Source organism: Paralichthys olivaceus, chromosome 12 (genome assembly GCF_024713975.1).
Source record: "Paralichthys olivaceus isolate ysfri-2021 chromosome 12, ASM2471397v2, whole genome shotgun sequence".
Taxonomy (NCBI): Eukaryota; Metazoa; Chordata; class Actinopteri; order Pleuronectiformes; family Paralichthyidae; genus Paralichthys; species Paralichthys olivaceus.
In genome coordinates this window covers 21,869,565-21,894,815 of record NC_091104.1, presented here as the reverse complement: position 1 = coordinate 21,894,815, position 25,251 = coordinate 21,869,565, and the positions used below count along the sequence as shown (strand labels likewise).

The 25,251-nt window shown below is 40.1% G+C and overlaps 1 protein-coding gene across 4 annotated transcripts; it reads left to right on the top strand.

Moving 5' to 3' along the window:
- The first annotated feature begins 1,009 nt into the window (after nt 1–1,009).
- ttc7b (tetratricopeptide repeat domain 7B) lies at nt 1,010–23,984 on the top strand. 4 transcript variants are annotated; one of them, XM_069535753.1, is made up of 23 exons: nt 1,010–1,227; nt 3,161–3,315; nt 4,263–4,338; nt 5,027–5,119; nt 5,684–5,847; nt 7,096–7,217; nt 8,031–8,109; nt 8,571–8,746; nt 9,330–9,393; nt 9,535–9,672; nt 10,468–10,656; nt 10,832–10,949; nt 11,132–11,189; nt 11,871–11,943; nt 12,465–12,625; nt 12,742–12,858; nt 13,581–13,678; nt 14,039–14,431; nt 15,927–15,977; nt 18,092–18,232; nt 20,447–20,649; nt 21,871–21,944; nt 22,108–23,984. In XM_069535753.1, the coding sequence occupies exons 1-23, from the start codon at nt 1,107–1,109 to the stop codon at nt 22,253–22,255; spliced, it is 3,012 nt and encodes a 1,003-aa protein (XP_069391854.1). In that variant the 5' UTR covers nt 1,010–1,106; the 3' UTR covers nt 22,256–23,984. The 4 variants fall into 4 exon arrangements, with proteins under 4 accessions (XP_069391854.1, XP_069391851.1, XP_069391852.1 ...); XM_069535750.1 differs by lacking the exon at nt 14,039–14,431 and having other exon boundaries at nt 1,017–1,227; XM_069535752.1 differs by lacking the exon at nt 15,927–15,977 and having other exon boundaries at nt 1,024–1,227.
- The last annotated feature ends 1,267 nt before the right edge of the window (nt 23,985–25,251 follow it).

Here is a 25,251-nt window from a genome sequence, read left to right as displayed (position 1 = left end):
TTGTGTACTTTGACTCTGGTGTGGTTGTGCTCAGTGTACTGACACAAATAGACTACCAGAAACTAGCAGAATGAAGAGGGCCATGTCTAGTAGAGGCAAACTGCACAATATCATACATGTTTACAATTGCTGCTCTGCACTTTGCACTTTTCCATATTGCATCTTCATTATAGCACCTCGATAATATACCTCAACATTTGAATACACTATTGCACACTGTGAATTTTTTTATATATATTTTTTTTCCTTATACAACCTATAGGTCCATTTTCTGTCTGTATATGTTGTTTCCGTTGTTGTTGCTTGTTTGCACTATTTGTTGTATGTTATATGTTGTGTGTTATATATTACTTGCACATTTGGAGTATGGGGAAAAGCAATTTCAATCCTCTGTGTAACTACCTGTTGCATTGTTTGGTTAACAATAAAGTTCACTAAGACTATAAGACAGTAGTGCAACTGGAAACAACTGTGCAAGGGTGGACAAGAAACATTTAGCTATTTAATTATGAACAGAGGACAATAGTGCTGTGGTGCAGAGTGGAAAGATGGAACCAATGGGTAAATGTCTTACATTACTTTTTTATGTATTTAGAAAAAGGCCAACAATGCAAATGTTATTTTTTAACAAACACTCAAAAAGTCTGTATATACATATTTATATTTTGTGTTTTAATAAAACCTTTAAACAATCAAATATTTAAATGTTTCACCTTTTTGCATGATCAAACATGGATCATGAATCCTATGTGCTGTCCATTATTTTAAATGTCACCATTATTTTAAATCAAATTGAAAGTAATGAAGCTCAGAGTCTGAAGGACAGAAATGTGCATAATCCAAACAGTACGGATTGTATGTGGACTATCTGTTCAGCCACCAGATGTCCCTGCTTTGCTTCGGGATCACAGTCCACGTTGCTTTTGCTTTATCTCTGTCTCTCTCTGTCTCACTGGGATGAAACAGTCAAACCAGCCGTTGACTGACAACGGCTGCTTCTGCCAGAGCTTTATTTCGAAAGTTCTAACCGGAAGACAAAGGCTAGCTTGACGCCAGTGGGCAGGATCGTCTCCGGTGTTTTGGTCCGGTCCACCGAGCTCACGACGATGACAGCGAGGAAGTCTGGCTCTCGACTGGAGACGGAGATCGAGCGGTGCCGCTCGGAGGGACAATGGGACAAGATACCGGAGTTAGTGCGGCAGCTCTCGGCCAAGCTCATATCAAACGGTGAGAAACTGCTGGCTCGTGGACTGGGCCTTGTCCCTGCGCTCAGTCCTCGCTACTTCCGGGACAGATGATGGGACTTTTCCCAGCACTCTGCTCAGAGACAGTCCGCTAGTAGAGGTCACCACAGGTGTCTTTACACTGGAGGTTAGCTCCGGTGGGTCCGTGCTGACATGATGCTTTTTAAACAGGGATGAATTCAGCTCTCTTAGCTCCAGGGGTCTGACACACAGCACGGGTCACTGGTCCAGCTCTCCCATCAGGAGCTCCACTGTCTTTAGTATACAAGCTAATGACAGTTTATTCATTGTATTATTATCAAACCAGCTAAGACTTTAACTGGTTGTCTTCACTGCCGCCTCCAGCTGATGTTACCGTCCTCCACTCGACATTGTATGACATTAAGTCTCAGTTGAATGTGTTAATGCCCAGTTTACCTGGAGAACCCAGGGTTTCGCTTTCAGTCCCTCACATTTGATAAATCAACACAAGGGTTACATTTCACAGACTTTGAAATGCTAGCTGTGAGACTGCGAGCTAATGCTGCTGAATGGTAAACTGCACCACTGACAGTACAGTCAACTGTTGTCCTCATTTTTATTTTTCATATAACATCCTACTTGGACTCATCTGGTGCATTTAACGTCATTTTGCGTTTGTAACAATATTATATTCTTATCACTTTTATATTTTTATATCTTTCTTGATCAATAGACTTTAATGTATCACGAACCTGCCACACTGGAGACACTTCCCTCCTCTTATACACTGCATGCTGTCTTGTATACAGCCTGCTCTCGGTAGTTAATACAGTTCATTGACATGAAGACTTTCAGCATGATTAATATTTCCTGGTATTGGTTCCTGGCAAGATCCATGTATATCAGTGTAATATAGTTATTACTAATCAGCCTCAAGAGAGAAACACCAATTGCTGTGAAAGTCAAATATTGAGGCCTCTGCCTTTTTTTAATAAGTTGTAGTTGAACATCCACAGCCAACATAGTGAAAATGGTAAATGATTTGTATTTATATAACTTTTTCTTGTCTTGATCACCACTCAAAGCTCTGTACAGCCATCCCCCCATTCACACACACACACACACACACACACACACACACACACACACTGTGCATCGATTTAGGGAACTTGTCGATCATACATCTATCATACACAGCCGTCAGAGGCTAATTGGGGTACAGTATCTGGCCCAAGGACACTTTGGCTTACAGCCACTGTTTAGAGGATGAAGAAAAATGAGATTATAGTCAATATGAATGTTGAGATTAATGTAGTTTTCAACAGAAAAATATTCACAAGGCTTTTCTTGGTAAAAGTTTGAAGACTCCTGAAGAATCGTGATTGTTGTGCTGAATAAATGTGATTATAACATAGACTCAAACTGATTCTGAGTAATTGCAAACACAACCACCTTCTATTTATCTATTTTGCTAGATGCCTGACTGTTATGGAAAATGCTGCCAGTGTGGAATGTCAGCATGACTGTACTTTGGCACATGAGAGCTATTAGCTCTGCTCACTGGAATCGGTTTTAAGTGTTGAATAAGACGATTAGTGGTCAGTTCACCATTTGATCTACTAAACACACACTCACACAATTTTGAAGCTTGTGACTATTCATAATTCTGGCCTGTTTGTGTGCCAGTAAAGCAATGTATGTTGATGTGTTTCCTACACTCTCAATCAAGCATATCAATACATTTTAGATTAATCCTAGATTGGCAGTAGATTGACTTTAAAACCTCATACAGTAAGCCTTGATTAGCTGTATATTGTATTGGCCTTAGATTACTGCTTGTATATTTTCTCCAGACTGACCCCTACTTTATTTATGTCAAGCCTGTAACAATGGTGGATGAGCATGGAGGAGCATTATCGGTCTTTACTCTTTTCTTTTTGAACATGTACTTGTAGATGACCTTGGGGAGCTGTTGCTGGGAGAATGCAAGCTTCAGACGTACTTGAAGGAGAATCCCATCAAACAGGGAGCCAGTCCTCGGGGCCCACGACCGAAACTGGTGGAGGTCAGGAAGCACCTCACCGCTGCTCTGGACAGAGGGAACCTCAAGGTAACCAATGATTGACTGATGACTGGCGGCTGAATGACTTGGTACTTGTCTGTGAAGTCACATAGCAAGTTAGTTTTCTTAGTTCTTGTTCCTCATTTATTCCTAATTGTATGGTATCTCCAATTCCATGTTTGAAATATTGTGCAGTTATTTGAATATTTTTGAAGGGATTCACGCTAAGATGACATTATATATAACTGTCTCTATTGCATCATGTTTTTCAACTTAAGTTAAAGATGGAAACACAGTTCATAATGTTTTCACTGGAAAATCCTTTAGCATTGAGACGAACATTGACCCAGTTCAGACCTGGTAATAACATTCGTCCTGAGTGATCCAATCACAAGTGGGCAGTGCAAGTACATATGTGAACGCACCCAAATGTGTCCTTAGATCTGATCACTCAGACCACAATCAAAAGTGTTCTGGGATGCATGTGGCCAAATTCTTTTTCGCTGTGTGATCATAAATATATCCTGGGCCTCATATTTACGATTGTCTGCTCAGAAGATGAACAAAACTTATTTTTACTCTTCTCAGTGTCCATACATTGATTTGTTACCGCCACAATATCTCCACTGACCACCACATAATCATTTTCTTTTCAAATGGGTAAAATGTCATTCAATGAGAGAGCTGCACGCAGTGCATTGATTCTCTCAGCCCGTCCTGACACACATTGACACATCAGTCACATCTGTTTCATACCCATGCATAGTTTGGTCTATGGCATATAAAGTGGGGAAGTGAGATTCAATCACAAATAGTCACAGGAGACACATTTTAATATCAGGTTTGAACAGATTAACTTAGAACTGTTGACCTCCTGTTCTGTGTGTTGGTGGGTGGAGGGGTTTCCACTTGGATGTATGGAGCATGCTCTTTAGGGTATGTAGTGGCTTTCCTCTAATGTCCTCTAACACAAATTCACATTCTTTGTTCTACAGGCCGACTACCTCCAGGAAGCTAGCCTGCTAATGGCTAAACTCTGCTATGTTGAGGGAGAATACAGAGACGCTTTAGGTAATACACACTATTACAATCAATCATTTTTATTTGTATAGCCCATATTCACAAATCACAGTTTGTCTCATAGGGCTTAACAAGGTGTGACGTCCCCTTAACCCTCATTAAGAGTGAGGAAAAAAAACAGTAAAAACTATTAACAGGGGGAAAACACAGAAGCCTCAGAGAGAGCCACATGTATTAATTTGTAATATTCGTACATACAAAAATGACCACTAACCATTAAAACATTTTTCTTCTTTTTTTAAGATTAGATAAAAACTTTATTGACCCACACAAAAGGGAATTTCAGTAGTTAAACCAACAGGCAAGTCACAATGAAGTAGAGAAGAAAATCTAAATATATATAAGGCAATAGTATAAAGATAAACATTCAAATAAAAAATGCAGAGCATGTAGATAATATACACCTTTCACTGGAGAAGTGGTTTGTATCGAAATGTTATTAAGTAAAGAGCAGTGGCACAGGATGATTGCACAAGCAAGTAGAAAAACGTTTGTACACAAGTGTAGGGACATATTGTGATGTGCAGATAACACAAATGTGCAAAAGACTAACACACAATTTTTTATGTTTTGATTCCTTTTATTTTATTTATTGAAAAACTGTTATTAATTGTATATATGAAATATCAGCACAGTATCAGTACATTTATTTTCTAATACAATACATTTGTTTTGACAGGTCACTACAGCAGAGTGAATCTGGAAGACATGCAGCCGGCGGGAGCTCCTGTGTATAGACTTTCTATGATAGCAGAGGCTTATGCTACTAAAGGTCTGTATACACACACACACACACACACACACACACACACACACACACACACAGCCAGTTATCGTTATATGGTCTATGTCTCATGTCCTTAACGTCACCCCAGTCTAATCTGCCTTAATCTCTGCAGTACCACTTCTCTCCACATGATGTCACAGTGTCACTGCTGATCAACAGCTGTAGTTTAATATAAGGAGTAATTGTATAAATAGATGCACACAAACACACAACCAGCATCGTTTGATAATGTTTATGCTGTTGATATTTCCCTGTTTTATTGTAATTTAATTTTAAATTTTGCCTTTAAAACAGAAAACAATATATCTTTAGATTCATGATTGGTACTTACTAAACATATATTATATTTTGAGACTCAAAGCAGATTGATTTGAAAACATCAGAAAGGCAAGATGATCATCCCAGTGTCAAAAACTCCAACAAACAAGTGCATTAAAAATCGCTTTGACAGGCTACAAATGAATACCACACACTGAAAATTTACAGCCTTTGTCACTTTTTTTTTTCTTTTCCTGTCACTTTAATCAGTCACTCATCTTCTCCCCTCAGGACTGTGTCTAGAGAAGGTCCCAGCTGCTTCTCCGTCTCTGTCCAATAGGAACACTGGCTCTCCATCGTCCAATAGGAGCACAACAGACAGAGACCAGGAAATCATCTTATGCTATGAAAAGTCTGGAGACATCGCTCTTCTGTACCTGCAGGAGGCTGAAAAGGTGTGTGTGATGAATAGTGTGCAAGTTTGACTAATGCATTACCACCACCCATGACAACCAACTGGCAAACAAATCTGTTCGTCTTTATTTGGAGACCGTCTCTTAGGACACAGAAAAAGCTGGCAAGCAACAGCACAATATAATAAAAGATGAGCGGATACACATCAAAGATTCCGAACATCAACATTATACTAAAAGTCATGTGAGATATATCCCATAAGCTCATTTAACAGAAGGTGTGATAGTAGTGGTGTGATATAAGGTATAATAAAAGAAATGCATTGCATATCTGGTCAAATTCACACATTTGTACAGAGATACAAACAATTGTGAGCTGGAGGAATATTTAAAAATAAACTGTAATATAGAATAATGTCAGTGAAGTTAAAAGAATCTCAAATCTGGTAAATCCAGGGTTCCAAGTAATGGTTTCATTACTGGTTAATCTGCTGCTTGTTTTTTGAATTGTTTAATTATATATGACAAATTATGAATTATTCTGTTGTGTCTGAAAACCTGTCCAAAACCCAATGATGCACAGTTTACTATCATAGAAAACAAACAAGAGTAGCAAATGCTCACGACTCAGAGGCTGTAACCACAAAATTTGGGGCATTTTTGCTTAAAAATGACTTAAATGATAAATCTAATGTCAAATAATTGCCAAGTAAGTTTCTATTGATTCACCAATTATTGAGTTAATACTTTTAGCTCAGCCTCCTGCATAACTGCCCCCATATGGAAACAAAACTAGCGATTTTATCAATCAACTCCAGCCTAATTACGATGTTCCTATTATAAGGTCATCATTATACTGCTATACATTTTCTCATGCACACATTTCACTAAAAGACAGAAATGTGATCATTAATGAATGAATAAATGAAATGTAAAAATGAAATCATAGAGGTGATTAATTTGAAAATTTAAATCACACTCGATAAAGAACATCGATACCAGTTTTTCCCCTGAGAGTTCGTCACCCAAGATTACAAACTAGACAGAGTTTATCCCAGCGCTGACAGTTTGCAGTGCAGCTGTGTCAAGTTGTGAAATCAGTTTGTGCTCGGTATAAAGACAACTCTGCACAGCTCATTATTTTATGTCAACCCTATTTTTCTACCTGTCATTGGCAGTTGTCTATCATAGAATAGATAACCATCTATGGCACTGCTACCACTTTGACATAGATGTTTGACCTCCTATTCAGGCAGAACTGTCCTTACCCCTCTGTGTGTTTTTCTGCAGGCTTTGTCAGTAGGGATTCAGAATCGCAGCCCTAAACCCGGGCCAACAGCCCAGGACCAGGAGCTGGGCTACTTCCTGGAGACGGGCCTGCAGAGGGCCCACGTCATCCACTTCAGGAATGGGTGAGCAAGGGAAACAGATGGTGGTAGATGAATATAAGAGGCAGATAAATGAGCGAAAGCATCACAAAGATGTTTTAACTTTATTTATTCTGCTCTTGAATGTTGACCTGTTTTATTATTTAGAAAGGGCGTCAGTTGCCCAAACAGACACTAAGAAAAACCCTTTGTGGGCGCTTTCCACCCACTTTGCAATGATGGTGTTACAAAGCTGCTGACAGGTGGTTAAAAGCATAAAAGCATGAAGACGGTTAAATAACATTCTCAGTGCAGCTGAAAGTAGTTCCCACGCTGTTGTTGTTTTAAGTACAGCATGACTGTAGCAACTGCATATGTCTTGTATATTTTTTGCAATGGATTCGCTTCCATCTCAGAGGAAAAAAAGAAGGAACCTAAAAGATGTAGACACTGATCATCCAAATTAAATTCTGGTATCAGATACAGAATCTTCATTATTGAAGCCTCAAGTGATGGCTTTAAATTTAGAAAAGTAGATGATATTCTTTATTGACATTGTCTTTCACTATTTCTGTATTTTATCTTTGAAAATGTCTTCTTGTTCTTCAAGAATCAAAGACGTGGAAGGCAATATTTGGTATTTACTTTGTTAAGCTTTACAACATAACCCTTAGACATCATAGCAAAAACTAGGAACTAGAAACATCTGTTATTAATGCTACTTAATATTCCCAGTCATTGACTCCCACAAAAACTTGAAAGTGTTTTGGACATGGTGTGTTGTATGATTTGAAATATCTCGTACAATCATAACTGCAGATCCTGACAAGTGGTTCTCTTCCTGTTTCCTGTCTGTAGTAACCTCACACAAGGTGTTGGACGGTTTCGAGAGATTCTTCGGGCTGTTGAGACCAGAACCACACAGAACCTGCGCATGGTGAGTGATGTGTTACTTATTTATTTCACTTAGAATTTAGGCCACATTTACATCTCACTTTTCCTCAGGCTTCCCTCCTTACTTAAAGGAATTGTTTGAAATTTTGGGAACCACAATTAGATTCCTTGATATAAGTTGGATAATGTTTTAGTTTGAAAACTCTGGAGCTTTTTTGTGGACAGTTTGGAAACGTCGATGTGTCAGTCACCTGCAGTCACTTCCTGGCTGGTCCTCAAGTTTTATGTTTATCGCACAGAGATTTGATATTGTCTTTTTTTTTATTTGGCAATAGAGCATCTAAGCATGTTCTCAAAAATGTGGAATACCATTTACTTACCATCTCCCTCAGTCTGATCACAGTGGGAAAAAATGAAGTAAAGTAAGCGCCAAGTAAACAGATTGCTTATGTGTAGGGGCCAAAGTATGTTTTTACAAATGTGTATGAATATGTGTGCATGCAGACCATAGCCAGACAGCTTGCAGAGATCTTGCTCAGAGGAATGTGCGAACAGAGTTACTGGTCCCCTGTGGAAGACCCGCCCACGGTGTCACCATTGGACGATCCAACACGGCAAGGACACACTCACAGCAAGAACTACAGCCTTAGCCGACACCCACGAGTGTACTCGGGAGAGAAGTAAGTGATAACGTTTTTCTTGATGCTAAACTTGGAGAATGGAGAAAAATCGCCAACATGGTTCTAAAATTAAATCTGTTGCCAGTGTAATTTTCCACTGGTAACTCTCTCTGCATCTTCTCCATCACTTTTCTCTTCATTCTCACACTTTCTCTCAGTGTCTCTAGTGGCTGTTTTACCTTGTTCCTCGTTCCAATATGCCACTTAATGTTGCAGAGTGATTACTAAGTTTGACTCGTGTCCAACTGAGATGCGTCTGGCCTTGTTGTGAAAGCCCAATGTAACATTGGCCGTTGCAGGTTGCACGTTTCATGTCATCACAGTGTCACGGTCAAAAAGTTGAAATCCATGCTGTAAAGAAAATCTACGCATGTGCACTAAACTACACTACAGCATTTTCAACTCTTAGCGTGTCAACTGTTACAATAAGCCGTAAATTAGCACGTAAAGCAGAATATAACAAAATATTAGCAAATACACAATACAAAATATGCTTTAACTGTTGTATAATGCAGGTTGCTTAGTGGCTCCTACAACGTCTAACTCCTTCTTCTAACTGTTGGTGCTTTTCTCTCTCTCTCAGTTTGTTTTGCCCTCAGGAGAATACAGAAGAGGCATTGCTGCTGCTGCTCATCAGTGAGTCCATGGTGAGACACAAACGCCCAGTGGAAAATATTTCACATTTGTCTTAAAACAGTGGATCCTCTACTAGGCCAGGGAACATTCACACAGTGCTGTTCTAACAGCTATAAACTAATACCTGTCCTTGGTGTGTGTTTGTGTTGCAGGCTAACCGTGATGCCGTCTTGAGCAGAATTCCTGAACACAATAATGATCGTATCATCAGCCTACAGTCTGCGTCTGTGGTGTACGACCTGCTGACTATAGCTCTGGGGAGGAGGGGGCAGTACGAGATGCTGTCAGAGGTGAGTAATATTACAGTCAGAGTGATAGTTAGAAGTGTTAAAGGCCCAAACACACCTACTACACCTATTTTAATTCTCACATCGATACTGACTCACGTCTTACTAAAATCTAATAGTGCTGGTGATGGTTGAATTTAGCATGACCAGGTCAGTGCCCGTTCTAAACCTTCATGTTCTCTTCAGAATTATTACTTGTCATCAGTGAGTCCTCCTCAAACAGTTCTTCAATTTACTGTCACTTTTTATTGTTTGTGTGCTGGATGTTGTGTGTGAAGCTTTTTATAAACAGTCAGTGGTGCAGAGTGAAGTTAGAAAACTTTGTGTCCATCCCACCCAGTTTTTCTGCAGTGAAGATTTTAGCGTATAAATAAAACTGAATTTACTTTATTACTGTTCACATGTGTGGTTTATATATAAGTTTGAATTATTAACTAAACCGGTGTTGTCCTTAAATTGCATGTTCGCTATTTCAGCAGTCAACACAATCTTCAGACCCAGGTTCACAACCAAAAATAAAAACTCTGTTATTCAGCTCAATATAATACATTGCAGCAACAAATGAACATTGTGGTTTTACTATGAAGACAAATTGCCATCCTGGAAGTGATCCCATGAGGTGTATTGTGTGTCCAAATCACACCAAACTCAACCCTGCACTCCACACATGCCATGTGTAAAGTTGATGAGATGAACAGTTCACATTGCACATTCAGAAGATTGTAAAATGAGTAGATGTACATTTGATGTACCCTTATGATTCGAATGAAATGTGTCCTTTTTTTCCAATCCGTCCAGTGTTTGGAGAGGGCTATGAAGTTTGCCTTTGAAGAGTTCCATTTGTGGTACCAGCTCGCCTTGTCACTAATGGCTGCTGGCAAATCTGCTCGTGCTGTTAAGGTCCTTAAGGAGTGTATTCGTCTAAAGCCTGACGACCCCACCATCCCTCTGCTGGCTGTCAAACTGTGTATCGGAGCCCTGCACTGGGTAACGGCCATTCTACAGACATGAACTCAAACACTGCTCACTTATTTTATACCTTTCTGTATATGTCACGTTTCTCTGTCAAACCAAATGTTGTTTATAAAATCATTTTATTTATCGCCATTTCCCCTTCCTGTTTTCTCTCCCTTCTTATTATATTTCTACTCAAACAATTCAGCTGGATGACGGTGAGTGCTTTGCTAAGATGGTGATTGACATGGGGGAGAAAGCTGCTGAGTTCAGAGCCAAAGGCTTCTTGGCCATTGGGCTGGTTTACAGCCTTAAAGCCACTGATGGTAAGTTTGAATTTTATTTGAGTTTACGTGTTATTGTACATCAATTAGAAAAGATTAGAATCATACTTAAATGAAGCACTTTGTTGTTTCTTTTTTCAAAATAATTGTGATAAAAATGTGTTTTGTGGATTGATGATGTATTGATTGTTTGTTTGTCTCTCTCTGTCTCTGTGTCTCTTTAGCCTCCTTAAGAAGCATGCAGGAGGACTACCAGAGGAAAGCTTTGGGTGCCTTCCAGAGGTTGGGACTGAGCCATGTTGCTCTCCTTTCTGTTTTCTGTTTTACTCCCACATTTTCCACACAATTAATTTTGATTGCACGTTTAGCTTTTATCCAATGTAACAAAATAAGGATTGGTATAAAGACAAGACCGTATCAGAACCATACTGTATCTTTTGACACTAAATTTGCTTGTATCCCTTCAATCTGCGCACTAAGGGCCTGATCTACTAAAGGTTTGCGGCTGTAAAAAAACGTGTGCAAACTTGATTTCACCTGCAAAAACACATGCAAGCTGAGGATTGCGTGCATGCTCTCTGTAATGCTCCATGGTGGAAACCAGTAAAACACTCTTTTAAATACTACTCCCTCTACCATGTTTGCACTTGTTGTCATTCAATGTTGCACTCTTTATTTGGGATCTTAGTAGATCAGGCCTTTAGAACATTGCTTGGCACCAATTTCTGTCCTTAGACAACGTCCTTCCATAAATATATTCTGATAGTGTTGTTAATTGTGTCTAAATGTTTAAATGTGCTTTGGTTTGATTTCTTCCATGTTCAATTACGTAGCCTTTTATCATTTTGCTGCTGCAGCCACCCAATTTCCCCATAGGAATCTTTAAAGTTTCATATAATCTTATTTCATTTTTTTATTCAGCATGTCTGATCACAAACTCTCTCTCTCTCTCTCTCTGTGTAGAGCTCAGAGTCTGTCTCCAACTGACCACCTCGCAGCCTTCTACTTAGCACTGCAGCTTGCTGTGTCCAGACAGGTGAGACACTGTGATGTATCAAGAGCACCCTCTCCACCACCTGGTGGACAGATGCCGGAAGTATTTCCTGCCCACAGCAATAAGACTGTACAATTCCCACCTCTGATAGTACTGCTAGTAATTACTGCAGCAATAACTGTTAATTGATTTGTTTATTTTGCACATATTATATTCATGTTTATTTTACTGCATATAGTCATATTTATTACTTTGGTGATGTTCCTCACAAATATTGCAAATTTGCACCTTGTCTCTTTGTAGTTTCTTGTATTTAGCTTTTGGTTCTTTACTCTTTATGAATGTCCTGCTGCTGTGATACAACAATTTCCCAATCGGGATGAATAAAGTACATCCATCTATCCATCTATCTATCTATTCATCTATCCATCTATCTATCTATCGAGGTGGATAAGCTAATGGTTAGGAGCATCAGGGATGCTTTTTAGTTCAACTGTAGTAAAAACCTGTAGTCTGTGTGTGTGTGTGTGGGTGGGTGTCTCTGTGTGTGTGGGTGTGTGTAGATCCCAGAGGCACTAGGGTATGTTCGACAGGCGTTGCAGCTTCAAGGGGATGATGTCCACTCCCTTCATCTGCTGGCCCTGCTGCTCTCTGCTCAGAAACACTACCACGATGCTCTCAACATTATAGAGATGGCCCTGTCCGAGTACCCGGAGAACTTCAAGTAAGATCCACACACAAGTGCTACGCTTAATTTAAAGCTTGCATGTGTATTTACTTGTGTTTCATTAGACCTAGCTTCAGATTACTGTGTATTTAAGTGTGCGCTTTATCCCGCAGTCTGCTGTATACCAAGGTGAAACTTGAGTCGATGTGCAGAGGACCAGAGGAAGCTCTGCTCACCTGTAAACACATGCTGCAAATCTGGAAGAGCTTTTACAACCTTACCAACCCCAGGTACACACACACACACACACACACACACACACACACTCAAAATGCAAACAAAATGCAAAAATGTGTATGTTTTGTTCTTAGCTAGTTGTTCTTGGAACAAGTTCTTAGATCCTTGTTTCATACTTAGCCATTTTCAAACATGAACTCCAGAGGCTTTCCACACAATTGGGTCCAGACTTTCTCTAGAATTTACCTTTCACACATGAACAACGTAGCAAGAAATTCTCCGGTCTGATGCATTCGCAACAACACAGACACCTCCTGAACATACAAGCTCTCTTGACATCAGCATCTTCCACGTGTACTACACCGCCTTTCCATCCTGAGATATTTTTATCTTTTTTTTTTTCAGTTTTGCATCTGTAGTGTATTAGAAACGTCATCGACACTTGATGACTTTGTTTTTGTTTATATTATCATACATGGAGGAATACTGTATATGTTTCAGAGTCAGTCGTATTGAAGTTAGTAGTAAATATACTTTCATAAGGAACTATATAGGGTTATTTTGACTAAAGGAAGTGTTAGTGCAACCAGCTGCTGTTTCTTACAGAAAGAAACTAAGAAGACAGAAGGAGAAAAAAAATAAACCTTTGAATTCATTGGTATTGGAGATCACGCTTGCTGAGCAATTCAAATATTATTATTATATTGTTATTTATTTAATTAAGCATTTATTGGTATTTGTGCCCCTGTTAATATAAATGCATGTTTTATGGCAGTGATTCAGGGCGCGGCAGCAGTTTGTTGGATAGAGCCATGGCAGACAGACGACAGCTCAACGCCATGACTCTCCCTGACTTCAGTGACCCTGAGACTGGTAGGTGCACACACACACACACACTCCTCAGGGAGCCTCCACATATCCCCAGTGAAATACATCCAGTTGTGCAAAGTTTCTCAGTAAACAAAGAGGTTATTTTGATAAATTCCAATGCATAGCTACAGACGGCATAAAATGTCTGTGCCCACTCTTTTTTTTTACTGTTTTCTCTCTATTTCTTTTTAATTCTCACCATTTTTAGTATTTTATTTAATTATAGTATTTGTCACAAAAGGTTGACACTTTAAATTAGATCATTTTTTAATAAAATCTGTTTGTATGTTGTTGTTGTTGTTTTTCTCTGTCCCTTGTTTAATTTCAATCATTGCTGTTTTATTTCCTTTGTTGTACTCTCAGCTTCTTCCTCTTCTCACTCTGGTTCTGAAGCAGTCCCCCCCACTTCCCCATCCACCATTTCCAACTTCTCATCTCCACTGCCCTCCCCTTTCTTTCCTTCATCCCCTTCCTCACCTTCCTCCCCTGTGTTCATCCTCCAGCCTCCTCCCCTTCCACCACCCAAAAACCCATCCTTCCCCCTGCCTCTTCTGCCTCATTCCCCTCTTTCATCCCCTTCCTCACCTTCCTCCCCTGTGTTCATCCTCCAGCCTCCTCCACTTCCACCACCCAAAAACCCATCCTTCCTCCCACCTCATCAGCCTCATCCCCCTCCTCCTCCACCTCTTCCCACACCCACCAAAAGGACTCACTCGTTTTGCAACCACGTGACTCGTCGCCAGCTTTCCTCCAACTGTAATCTGCCTCTGTGTCCACCTGCTCTGTAGCATGGTGTGGAGAGTGACCTAAAATATGCAGCTTTTGGGAGATTGGCTCATTGGTCAATTTTCACATTTAGTAATGAGTGCATTCCCAGTATGTTTGTGCTCTGTGCTAATCACCATTATTATTAGTTCACCACTAGAATCCAAAGTAGCAGATCTCCCCCCAAAGATATCAAAAAAAAATAAAGAACTATAGAGCATCAAATCTCTTTTTGTTAAAATAAACTAGTTTCCATTTCTTATTTTCTTACTCGCAGACAGCATTGCCGAAGTTTTAACGTAGAGCACTAATGTGACTAATCTGCTGGGATATGTTGATCATTTTGAGATCACTCATCACTAAACTATAGAGATGACCGACAAGCCGATGACCTAAAAACTCAGCACATGCTTAAACGAATCACTGTAGAGCTCTCTACGATCATAGACGAGGTGAATCTTGAAGTTGTCAACCTCACAAGTATTGGATGTGCTTTATAGTCACACATACTGTAGTTGTCTCACCTGCTGTAAGCCTGTGCATGTTGACGTGTGGATATTTGGATGCTGTGGGTGTGGATCTGAGTGCGGCTGAAGGTTGATGGTGCTGCTGCGGTTGCTTGATGTTTTTGTGACTTAACTCAGGTGTCACTTGGCACACACAGCTTCAGACATCACACGGCCATGGTTGATTCACACAAGATTTATACATCAGTTGTGTCGTTTTTTTGACAGTACAATAAATACTTTTTCACAGATCACAGCCTTACGATCTCTTCACAGCTATCTGCTCATCCCCGCTGTTTGTCTTTTTGTTACAATTGTTCATCCTCCTTATCATTCTTTTTTTCTGTGAGAATTTTTCAATTAACATTCATTTGTCTCATTTCCCACTTTGTTTCATGTTGTCTGTCCTTGATACCATCTCTTCTAGTGATGTCTATACTGAAAAACAATAAAGTTTATATATAGGTAAATCTATAAAATCACATTTTCTTCCAGAACAGATTTTCATCACTCGAAAAAAAGATGGATAGATAGATAGGTGGGTAGATGGATAGGTAACTGGATGGGCAGTTGGCTGGATAGGTAGATCATTTATTAATCCTGATGCAAAATAAGGAAAAAGGTGCATTATTTAAAATGATCAATATAAATCTATTAATTAATAGATTACGTGACTGAATTCCACAGTGTTTTGGAAAAAAAAAAACTTGTTAAATGTCAGTGTCGCTCTGGAGAACATGTGCTTGAACACATTTATTTGACAAAAAAAGAATTAGAAACAGCCTGTGTCTTCTGATGTGATTTAAAAGGTGAGGAACAAAGATCTCCTCTCTCTTCTATACAATCTTCCTCTGTGGACTGAGCATTTTCCTTTATCTCATTTTGGATATTTCTTCTCTGACCCTTCCTCTCTTTCAATCATTAACATTCGTCTTTATGTTTTTTCCCCCCCGATCCCTCCTCCTTTTTTTTTTTCCAAGACGGCCTTCACGACGCTAACATTCTTGGTTTTTCCTCCATGTTGTCTGTTTGTAAGTAGCCATCAAACATCCATCTGACCTTTTCCCATCCATTTCCCATCTGTCCATCTGTCGGACCCTGTTGACTTTCCATTTTCCTGATGGGGTTCACGATATGTGTTCAAAGACAATATGTACATATATCCTCTGCTTTAACCCGATGTCTGCAAGCACATCACATCATGTTGATGGTACAGTATATTTTTAAAAAAAAATCTTATGCCTCAAGATTTTGTCAGCTGTATTTTGTTATTTTCATCATTTAGTTTGAATATGCAGCTGATGAATAGAGCTAAACATTAGGGTCACAAAAATGGCATCAGTAAAAGTAATCCATAAGAAAACATACAGTACCACATCTACCACTTTCTTCAGCTGTTCGAGAGACTAATCACTGACTGAATAACGCTTTCTGCTTTCACTGTCAATTGTGCATCTGACTGTCTGTATGAGATACAGGTATCACTCGGCATGACAGTGTATTCAGGAAACTCAAGAGGGGGAACAAATGGAGAGAAAATTGAAAACCCTTGTAATATTAGATTTGAGCTTTTATCAGCCTTTGGGTAAACTGGCTGAGAATTTCACTTTGCAAATTATTTTTTTAATATCTATCAATATGATGTTAATTTAGGGAACAATGTCTGTTATCCTGTTTAAATGCAAGTCTGTAAACAGGATGTATTAGGCTGGCTGCTGCCATCTAATCATTGTTTCTTGTAGTCTATCTAAACTCAGGATACTCATTGTATTGTCGTTTTCCTAAATCCTCTTATCAGCAAAAGACTTGTCCTCTCTTGAGGCACACACACACACACACACACACACACACACACACACACAGGGCTTAAATGTTCAAATCTTCTATTTTTATTCTTATCTCCTTCATCTTTTACACGTTGGTAGTTTCTTTCCCTGGACACACACCGTCCATATTGATGCAGTGAATGGAGAAACACGACGGACAATATGAAACCAGAATAAGAGAACGGGAAAAGGAAATCAGATTAAAGCTTTTATTCCAGCCCTCTTTGACCAGCAGTCACCTTTCATTTAGTCCATGTTTCAGGCTAAAAAGGCAAATCTTCATATTATCTATTCTCTGTAGGCTGTAATTGACGCAACAGTTCAATGGAACAAAACAAAGCTACCAACAAATCAGTGCAACAACTTAAACAAGGAAAGAAATCTGACTTCATTGAGGGAAAAAAAAAAGTTTTATGAAGTCAAAACATTAAACATAGTTCACAAACTGATCAACATCACACAATGATCATCATGGATCAAGTCAGCAGAACTTTTAGAAGCAGTATCAAGATTCAGTCTTGATATCTGAAATCTGCAAACTTTCTAGTTTCAAAAAATTAGCTTCTAAATCAGCGTTATAGTTCCATGAAAATGTGGAACACTAACTAACATCTTTAAAGAGATAATCCATCGCAAATCTATCTTTTAAGCATCCAGCAATTTGAAGTGGTCTCACATCTGGTTTAGAATGCACCCTTAATGTGTCTCCTGGGACCACTTGTGATCAGATCTCACTTTCCCGCTCTGTTCAAAAAATCACGTGCGTCATTTGTGACTGAGAAAACCAAATTATGTTGTTTTTAGCCAGTCTCAGTTTACAGATCTTGTGTTCGTGTGTTGGCTCTAGTGATCGAGGGAGAGTAAGAGCGAGCAGAGTCAGAAGGGACTGAATAAATGAATGCAACTCGAACGTAGAAGCAAAAATACCAGTCTCTTCTTTCGACTACTAATCAGCAGAGTGATGCAGTGTTCATGCATGGTGGTGCGGATATTAATTCACTCTAACCTGGTTGATCCAGGGCCATAACACTGTGTGTTGTAACGTGTGGAATGGTGTGGACTGATTTAAGACTGTAGTGCAGGCACAGGAAACTGTGTGCCAATGTGGAGTCTTCAGCTTTTGACTGCAAACCAACACAGATTTCTCCTATAAATCCTTATTTTTGAAATTGTGGAAATCTGTGAAATCTGCTGTTGTGATTAGCTGATTTCAAACCCTGCACTGTGGCACATGGCTATCCTCACACTGCCGTAGCAGTTAGTCAGTACTTGCAGGAGATGGCATGTATGTTGTTCGGTAACGGACTCTTTCCCTCCAGGTTCGGTGCACGCTACTTCCATTGCAGCCAGTCGTGTAGAGCAGGCTCTGTCTGAGGTGGCCTCCTCCTTGCAGAGCAGCGCCCCCAAACATGGACCGCTCCACCCCTGGATGACCCTGGCTCAGATCTGGCTGCATGCAGGTATGCACATAAAAATTATATTAGCACTTAAACAGGATTTACAGAGAGAGCAAAACTAAGTTAATGTTGAAGGTAGACTACAGGAACCTACAGTCCCCTCATGAAACCACATTTAAATTCAATAGATCCAGATCTTTATTTACCGCACCATGTAAGATGAGATCAAGGTCTAAGTTTGACAGTTAATTTGTATAAATCAGAAGAGAAAGCTTACACTAAGAGTGACAGCACAAAGGACAAGAAGTGAAATGTGGCTCTAATTGACTGATGGTATTATTGACTGTACCGCTTGAGACAAGTCACTAATGATCTAAATTGTTTGCAAAACATGTGTCAGAGCACCATAATTGATTTTGTTTGGAGCTAACTAACTATTGTGAAAAGTGTACTGGAAATGTTGTTAATAACTTCTTAGTTTATGCTTACAGCAGACATTTCCCTCTAAGGTACAGCTCGACATACACTTTTTGCATATAGCATGTACACCCACTGACTAGCATGTGAGCCCATTGTCTATTTATGTCTTGCAGAAGTTGATCCTGAGGTCACCTGAACTATTTAGTGACTTTAGCTGACTCTGGTTGAATTCTGTTTATCCTTTGTTCGAGGAACTCAGCTGACTGACAAGCACAAAACTCTATTTCCTCTCCAACACATTTTAAGATGCAACCTATAAGTCACACCTTTACAGACTATATGTTCCAGACACAGAACAATACATTCACACACACAGACACCGACACTTACATAAGAGCACAGACACTTCACTTTTTTCATCTCACAGCCACCTTGCCTGTGAGATCCTTCCTGCAGAAAGCTTCAATAAAACTCCAAAGAAACATTCTTCGACCCATTTATTGACAAATGTCCACCACAAAAGTTAATTTAAAAAATAGAATGACAAGAGTGCATACCTCCACCAAGGCCCAACAGTACCCTTATGGAACCACAATTAAATTCACTTGGCCCTACATTTTATTTGACTCTGCATCAAATTACACACACGGAAAAATATCAGTCCTCTAAATGTTTTTCATCAAGATCAATAATCATTCTCAGGGAAACCTGGAAAATGTATTTGCCCATGTACCATTGCTCCCACATTTAAAACATAACCAAAAAATATGTGCTATAAAATTACCTTAAGGTTCAGTATGTGCCCTAATAGTTTCTGTGAGTTCAATCCAGTATCTTTAATCCGTTGACCTACATCTGAAACACATAAAAACTCTCCTGTGAAGGCTCGTGTAGCATGTGTCTGCTGTGAACCTAAAAATGTCTTAAAGCACGTCTCTGTGTGGACGAGTCAGTCAACAGAAAAAAGTTAGTGAATATATTTCTCTCCATTTAGGCAGAAGAAAGTGGTTTACATTTAGAGTACATAAATATCTTTTCATTATACAGTGTCAAAAAGGGCTTGCTGTTTACTTGAGTGTTCTGGCATCAGCCTGCTGGATTGTATTTAACAGTATTTCAAAGGACTATCTGCAATCACAACAAATAACAATTCCATTTTCCCTACAGTTCAGCAGTTGCAGACACGCAGAGTGCTCATAAACAGATGCAGGCAACGTGCACACACATGTAGACAGAGGTTGTTTTGTTGCTCCTGGTTATCTCTGTAGCTGCTTCCTGGCAGAGGTGGTCATTTCCAGCCTGGCGACACAGCTAATGTAATCTTCCGATCGCAGCACAGGACAGGCGCAGTTCAAAGTCATTTCCTCTGCCTCTCTCACTCACTGTTTGGAACTTTGTGTCTTCACCACAGCAATACAAAGCTAATGCATTGAATTACCTTGATACTGCACGTTAATAATTACTTAGTTGCCTCCAGCTTATGGCTCATAAAACATTTAATTTACACTCCAAGGCTGCAGATTTATGGAGCTGTTGTTAAATGTGTAATTGTGCCACTGCAGCTTAGTTTGACAGGTTTAGAAATGTTGAACTTGTTTTGTGGCAGCGTCCTCTTTGTACTGTGTCACGTCAGTATAAAGGGAAAGCCGTCTATTCCACTCTTCCAGTTATATTTCTAATTTTTGTTTTACATTCTTACTTTGTCACAGCAGTTGTATCAAACTGAAACAGAAAAGTTTGAAACCCATTTAACAACACTACATGAGACTTGCTGCATTGATTTAGTTTGTTAATCTAAACTCAGAGTTAAACACTTGTGTCCAATGTCTCCCTCGCTGTCTTTGTTTTTTCTAACAGCTGAAGTGTACATCAGTATGTCGAAACCTGCCGAGGCGTCAGCTTGCACCCAGGAAGCGTCCAACCTCTTCCCCACATCCCATAATGTGCTGTACACGAGGGGGCAGATAGCAGAGCTGAGGGGCAACATAGACGAGGCAAAACGCTGGTATGAGGAGGCCCTGTCCATCAACCCGACACATGTCAAGACCATGCAGAGACTGGTAATACACACACACACACACTCAGACTCTGATGTTCTCCTTCCGCTCTGTCCTGTGTTCGGTCTCTCATAACAAATTCTGTCCTGTCTATCTGCTGTGTCGGGCAGCCTGAGGGTTTGTGTGTTTTATGTAAATAGCCACAATCTCGTGGGAGAGTCCTTCCAGACCTGATGTGAAGAGAGAAAACAAGGCCTCCTTCTTATGTCCTCTCTCTGGCTACATCCATATTAAAAGGTTTTAGTTGGAAAACAGCATCTAACATGTCCTTATAAGCGTTTTTTAATCCCTGTCCATACTGACTCTGAAAATGCTTACGTGACCACTGACCTACACTGGGAATGTGCCGATGTAAACAGGAAGCATTTGGTCGTTAGTTGCTGAATTCCGCTGAAGGCTCGAATAATAGCTCGTCTTCTACTCATGTAAGCAGTTGTATTATGTAAATTGCACAACTTAAAGGGATAGTTCACGAAAAAAGGTAAAAATTCACTCATTATCTACTCACCACTCTGCCGATGGAGGGGCGGGTGAAGTGTTTGAGTCCACTTAACTCTTCTGGAGTCTCAGGGGTAAAAAGTGTTGCAGTCAAATCCAATGCAATTGAAGTAACTGGTGACTTCTTCAGAGGGAAAAAAACACAACATGCCTCCACACTGCTCGTGTGGTGTCATCCAAGTGTCCGTAAGCTCCGACATTCAAACTCAACTCAAATGGCATCATTCACACCATGTTTTATGTCTCAAAGTCTGGATGTAGCGATGCTAACGAGCTCCCCGCCTGTGCCCTTGGGCGAGAGCTTGTGTGCGGTGTGTCTGTGTGCAAACATGAACGTGGCTCCAGGGGAGGATATCAGAGACAATTGTATTGGATTTGGCTGCAATGCTGTTTACCCCTGAGACTCCAAAAGTGTTTGGTGAACTCAAACGCTTCTCACACTCACCCCTCTGTTGTTATAGTGGTGAGTAGATAATGAGGTACTTTTCATTTTTGTGTGAACTATCCCTTTAACACATTCACACAGAAGCTGCATCGACCGTCCACAACCAGTCTGCATCAGTACTGAGCGCCGCTTTCCCTAAAGAAAATGATTGAATAATAATTTTTTCGTCTTCATGGTACAAACAGCCACCACTTAGCATTTTTGTATTCTTCCTCTCTCTCTTTATTTTCCTCTCCCTCTCTTTTGTTACTCATTGTCTGCGTGTCTCTACCTCTCCACAGGGTCTGATTCTCCAACAGCTGCAGCGCTACAGTCTGTCTGAGAAAGTCCTGAGGGACGCTGTGCAGGTCAACAGGTATGTTTGTGTGCACGTGTGTGCATGCCAGTATAATGTAAAGTAGTCATTGTAACATTTTGTGGCAGTAACATTATTTAATTTGCTCTTTTCTTCTCTTTACCTTTCCTCTACTTTTATCCCTTCTTCCTGCTCCCCCCCTCCTCTCCTCTCCTCTCCTCAGTACGGCTCATGATGTGTGGAACAGTCTGGGTGAGGTGTTGCAGGCTCAGGGAAACGCTGCTGCTGCCACTGAGTGTTTCCTCACCGCCTTGGAGCTGGAGGCCAGCAGCCCCATTCTGCCCTTCACCATCATACCCAGAGCTCTATGAGAAACACACACACACACACACACACACACACACACACACACAAATGCAAATAATACATAAGAACATTCATAAATGCTTCCTCCCTATTTTCCCACAATGCCTTGCTGTGGCTGTGACTCTTAACTGTGTGCGTGCGTAAGTCTGTGCCGATACATTGCTCGTTTGTGTCAGTCTGCACTTTTTGTGTGCCTGTTTGTGTCTGTGCATGTGCACCCATGTTTGTGTATGTGCGGCAACATGACGCCCGTGCGTATTCTGTGTGTGTGTTTGTTTTTTTGTCCTGTTCACGGATGTTAATAAGATTCAATTCAATTCATTACTGTGACACTGTTAGCATTGACAAACCTTAAAGTTTACATTTTGTTTACATGTTATTAAGTACCAAAACAAACACACACACACACAATTTCAGGATCCTTTCACACGCACTGAGAGAAGATCTAGGAAACTGTACAAAAATTGCTTGTGGGCAGTTAAAGAGTTGTATTAATGTTTCATAGGCCAAATGTAACTGGTAATGTCATTCACACACATTCACTTCTTGCTGGAGAGAATTGTTACTGTATGACTGACTCATGACAGCATAGACAGACATGATCACTGAAGGAGCCATCAGTAACATTTAAATGCCAAAACACGGGCTGCATTTACATGCACACAATTTCAACTGACGCACATGGAATCTTATGTGCACAGCCTTCATATGTTGCTCGATTAAACTGTATTAACATTAGTGTCATTCAGTTTACCGATGGTAATCACTGAAATTGAAAGAGTAGACGTATACGAGATCATAAAATAGAAATATATGACTGCAGTAAATATGAAGCTAGAGCCAGCTGTTATTAGCCTATCTTAGCATAAAGGCTTAGCAGTATCTCTACAGCTCACTAATTAACATGTCCTATGTTGTGTAATCTGTACAGCAACATTTAAACAACAACATACAGATTGTGCGACTGTTGCATGTCCTACTTGTCTCTTGCCACATTTTCTCCGTCTGCCTCTTCACTTTTGGCTGAATTATAGAGGAAAACATGCTCGTGCTTACATGCTTGAACTGTAGAGATGATGGTAGACGGATGTCAGGAAATTAAAGCTAAACCAATAAGCTCCTAGCGTCATATTTAGTCAACAGAGAAACTAGACCGATTTCCCAAATGTCTATTGAAAAACAAAATCTATTGCTGGAGAGTTGATTCAATTTCCATAGTAATAAATGTTTTTAATGATCACAATCTGTTTGGAAGAGCTGACTGTCACACGTAAGAGCAGAAACCGGTCAGTTTCATATAAACTGCAGCTGCTGTCGAACATTTCTATTTTAACTCTAGGAAATCTTCTCCACTCACGGTGCAAATTCATGAATCTGATTTTGTGTTGTGTGTGAACGCAGCCTCAGTGACTGTGTTGTGTCTTTGCCCTGTCACACAGTCACGTTAAATACATCCAGATGAATATAGCTTTTTTTATTTTTTAATGTTTGATGATAAATACACAAGAGTTATCGTTGTACATTTGATTGTTCCAAGTGTAATATTACTGTTATTATTTTAGAGAGTAAATTATAATTCTATTTTCTGGAGAGTGATGTTACTGAGGTGCTGTGGGGGGAGTGAAAGGATGAGCTGATTCAGTTTGTTCAGTCAGTGAGTCCTTAGTGCTGTAAATGAATGACTGATATAAGAATGATATTAATGAATCAGAGAATAAAATTGGTTAAAAACAACCATGGATTATTTCTGTTATTCGATATATTGAATATTGACGACCTCTGTGCTCTCTCCACCTTTCATCAACTTAAAGGTCCAGTGTGTCAGATTTAGGTGAAAGGGATCTATTGGCAGAAATGTAATGTAGAATAATCCTCATGATGTTTTCACTAGTTCATTTCATCTAAATTGTATGAATTGTAGTTTTCTTTACTCCAGAAAAGGTCCTTTATATCTAAATACTTTATATTTACATTGAGGGGACCCTCTCTACGGAGGCCGCCATGTTTTAGTCCAGATTGAACAAACTAAACACCTTTTGAGTTTTTATGACAATTAAAGTTTACCACAGTTTTTTTTTCATGTTTGGAAGGAGAGGGTGAGGTGAGGGGTGTTCAGCTGCAACATGTAATTTCAACACTAGATATCACAAAATTCTACACACTGTACCTTTAATTATTTTAAGATTTACCTTTTATATTATTTGTTTATCTATATATTTATATATATGTGTGTGTGTGTGGTATTCCCTCTGGCTGTGACCTCGGGGGGTCACCAGTGTGTGTTACTATCTCAGGTGTGTGTCTGTCAGTGACTAGGTGTGTCCTCCTTTGTGGGTCTTTAATCAGAGGATTACAACACTGACAGGCTTTGTTCTCGAGTGTCAGGAAGCTAAACTGTGTCCGACTGCCCCTCCTCCGCACCCTCACCATTTTCCACCGCTGCCCCCTGAGGTCCCTGCCGCAGGTATCTCAGGTATCACGTGACAGTTCGGCCAGCAGGGGTGGCTCTGCTGCTTTTGGGTCTTTTTGAATTTCACTTGGTGAGAGAGAATAGAGGGACATTGTATGTCAAAGTGACAGGCTGACTTACAGACTTACAGCCGCCAAACTAGACACATACTCCGTAGCAGCGGAGAACCTCTCCTCACCACCCAGCTCCAGGGCAACGTCCACCGGGAAAACTATTTCCTGCCCAAACACCACCTTCCAGGGTGGAAACCCTGTGCTGGAATGCACACTGCTTCTGTATGCCAACATCACATCCGGCAACAGCACGTCCCAGTTAGCCTGGTTCTCCTCCACAAACAAGGACAGCATAGACAACAATGTCCATCAGACTGGAGGTGGTAAGGCAACGTACGGCTCTTGTGAATCTAAATTTCGCCCTTGATCGGTGTGAATGAGTCGGGAGACCCACTGCTCTTCCAAAACCTTGGCCACTGTCTGTGCTTCCTGGTTGGGGAGGGGAAAGGCCTCGGTCCTCTTATAAATAATCTCCAAT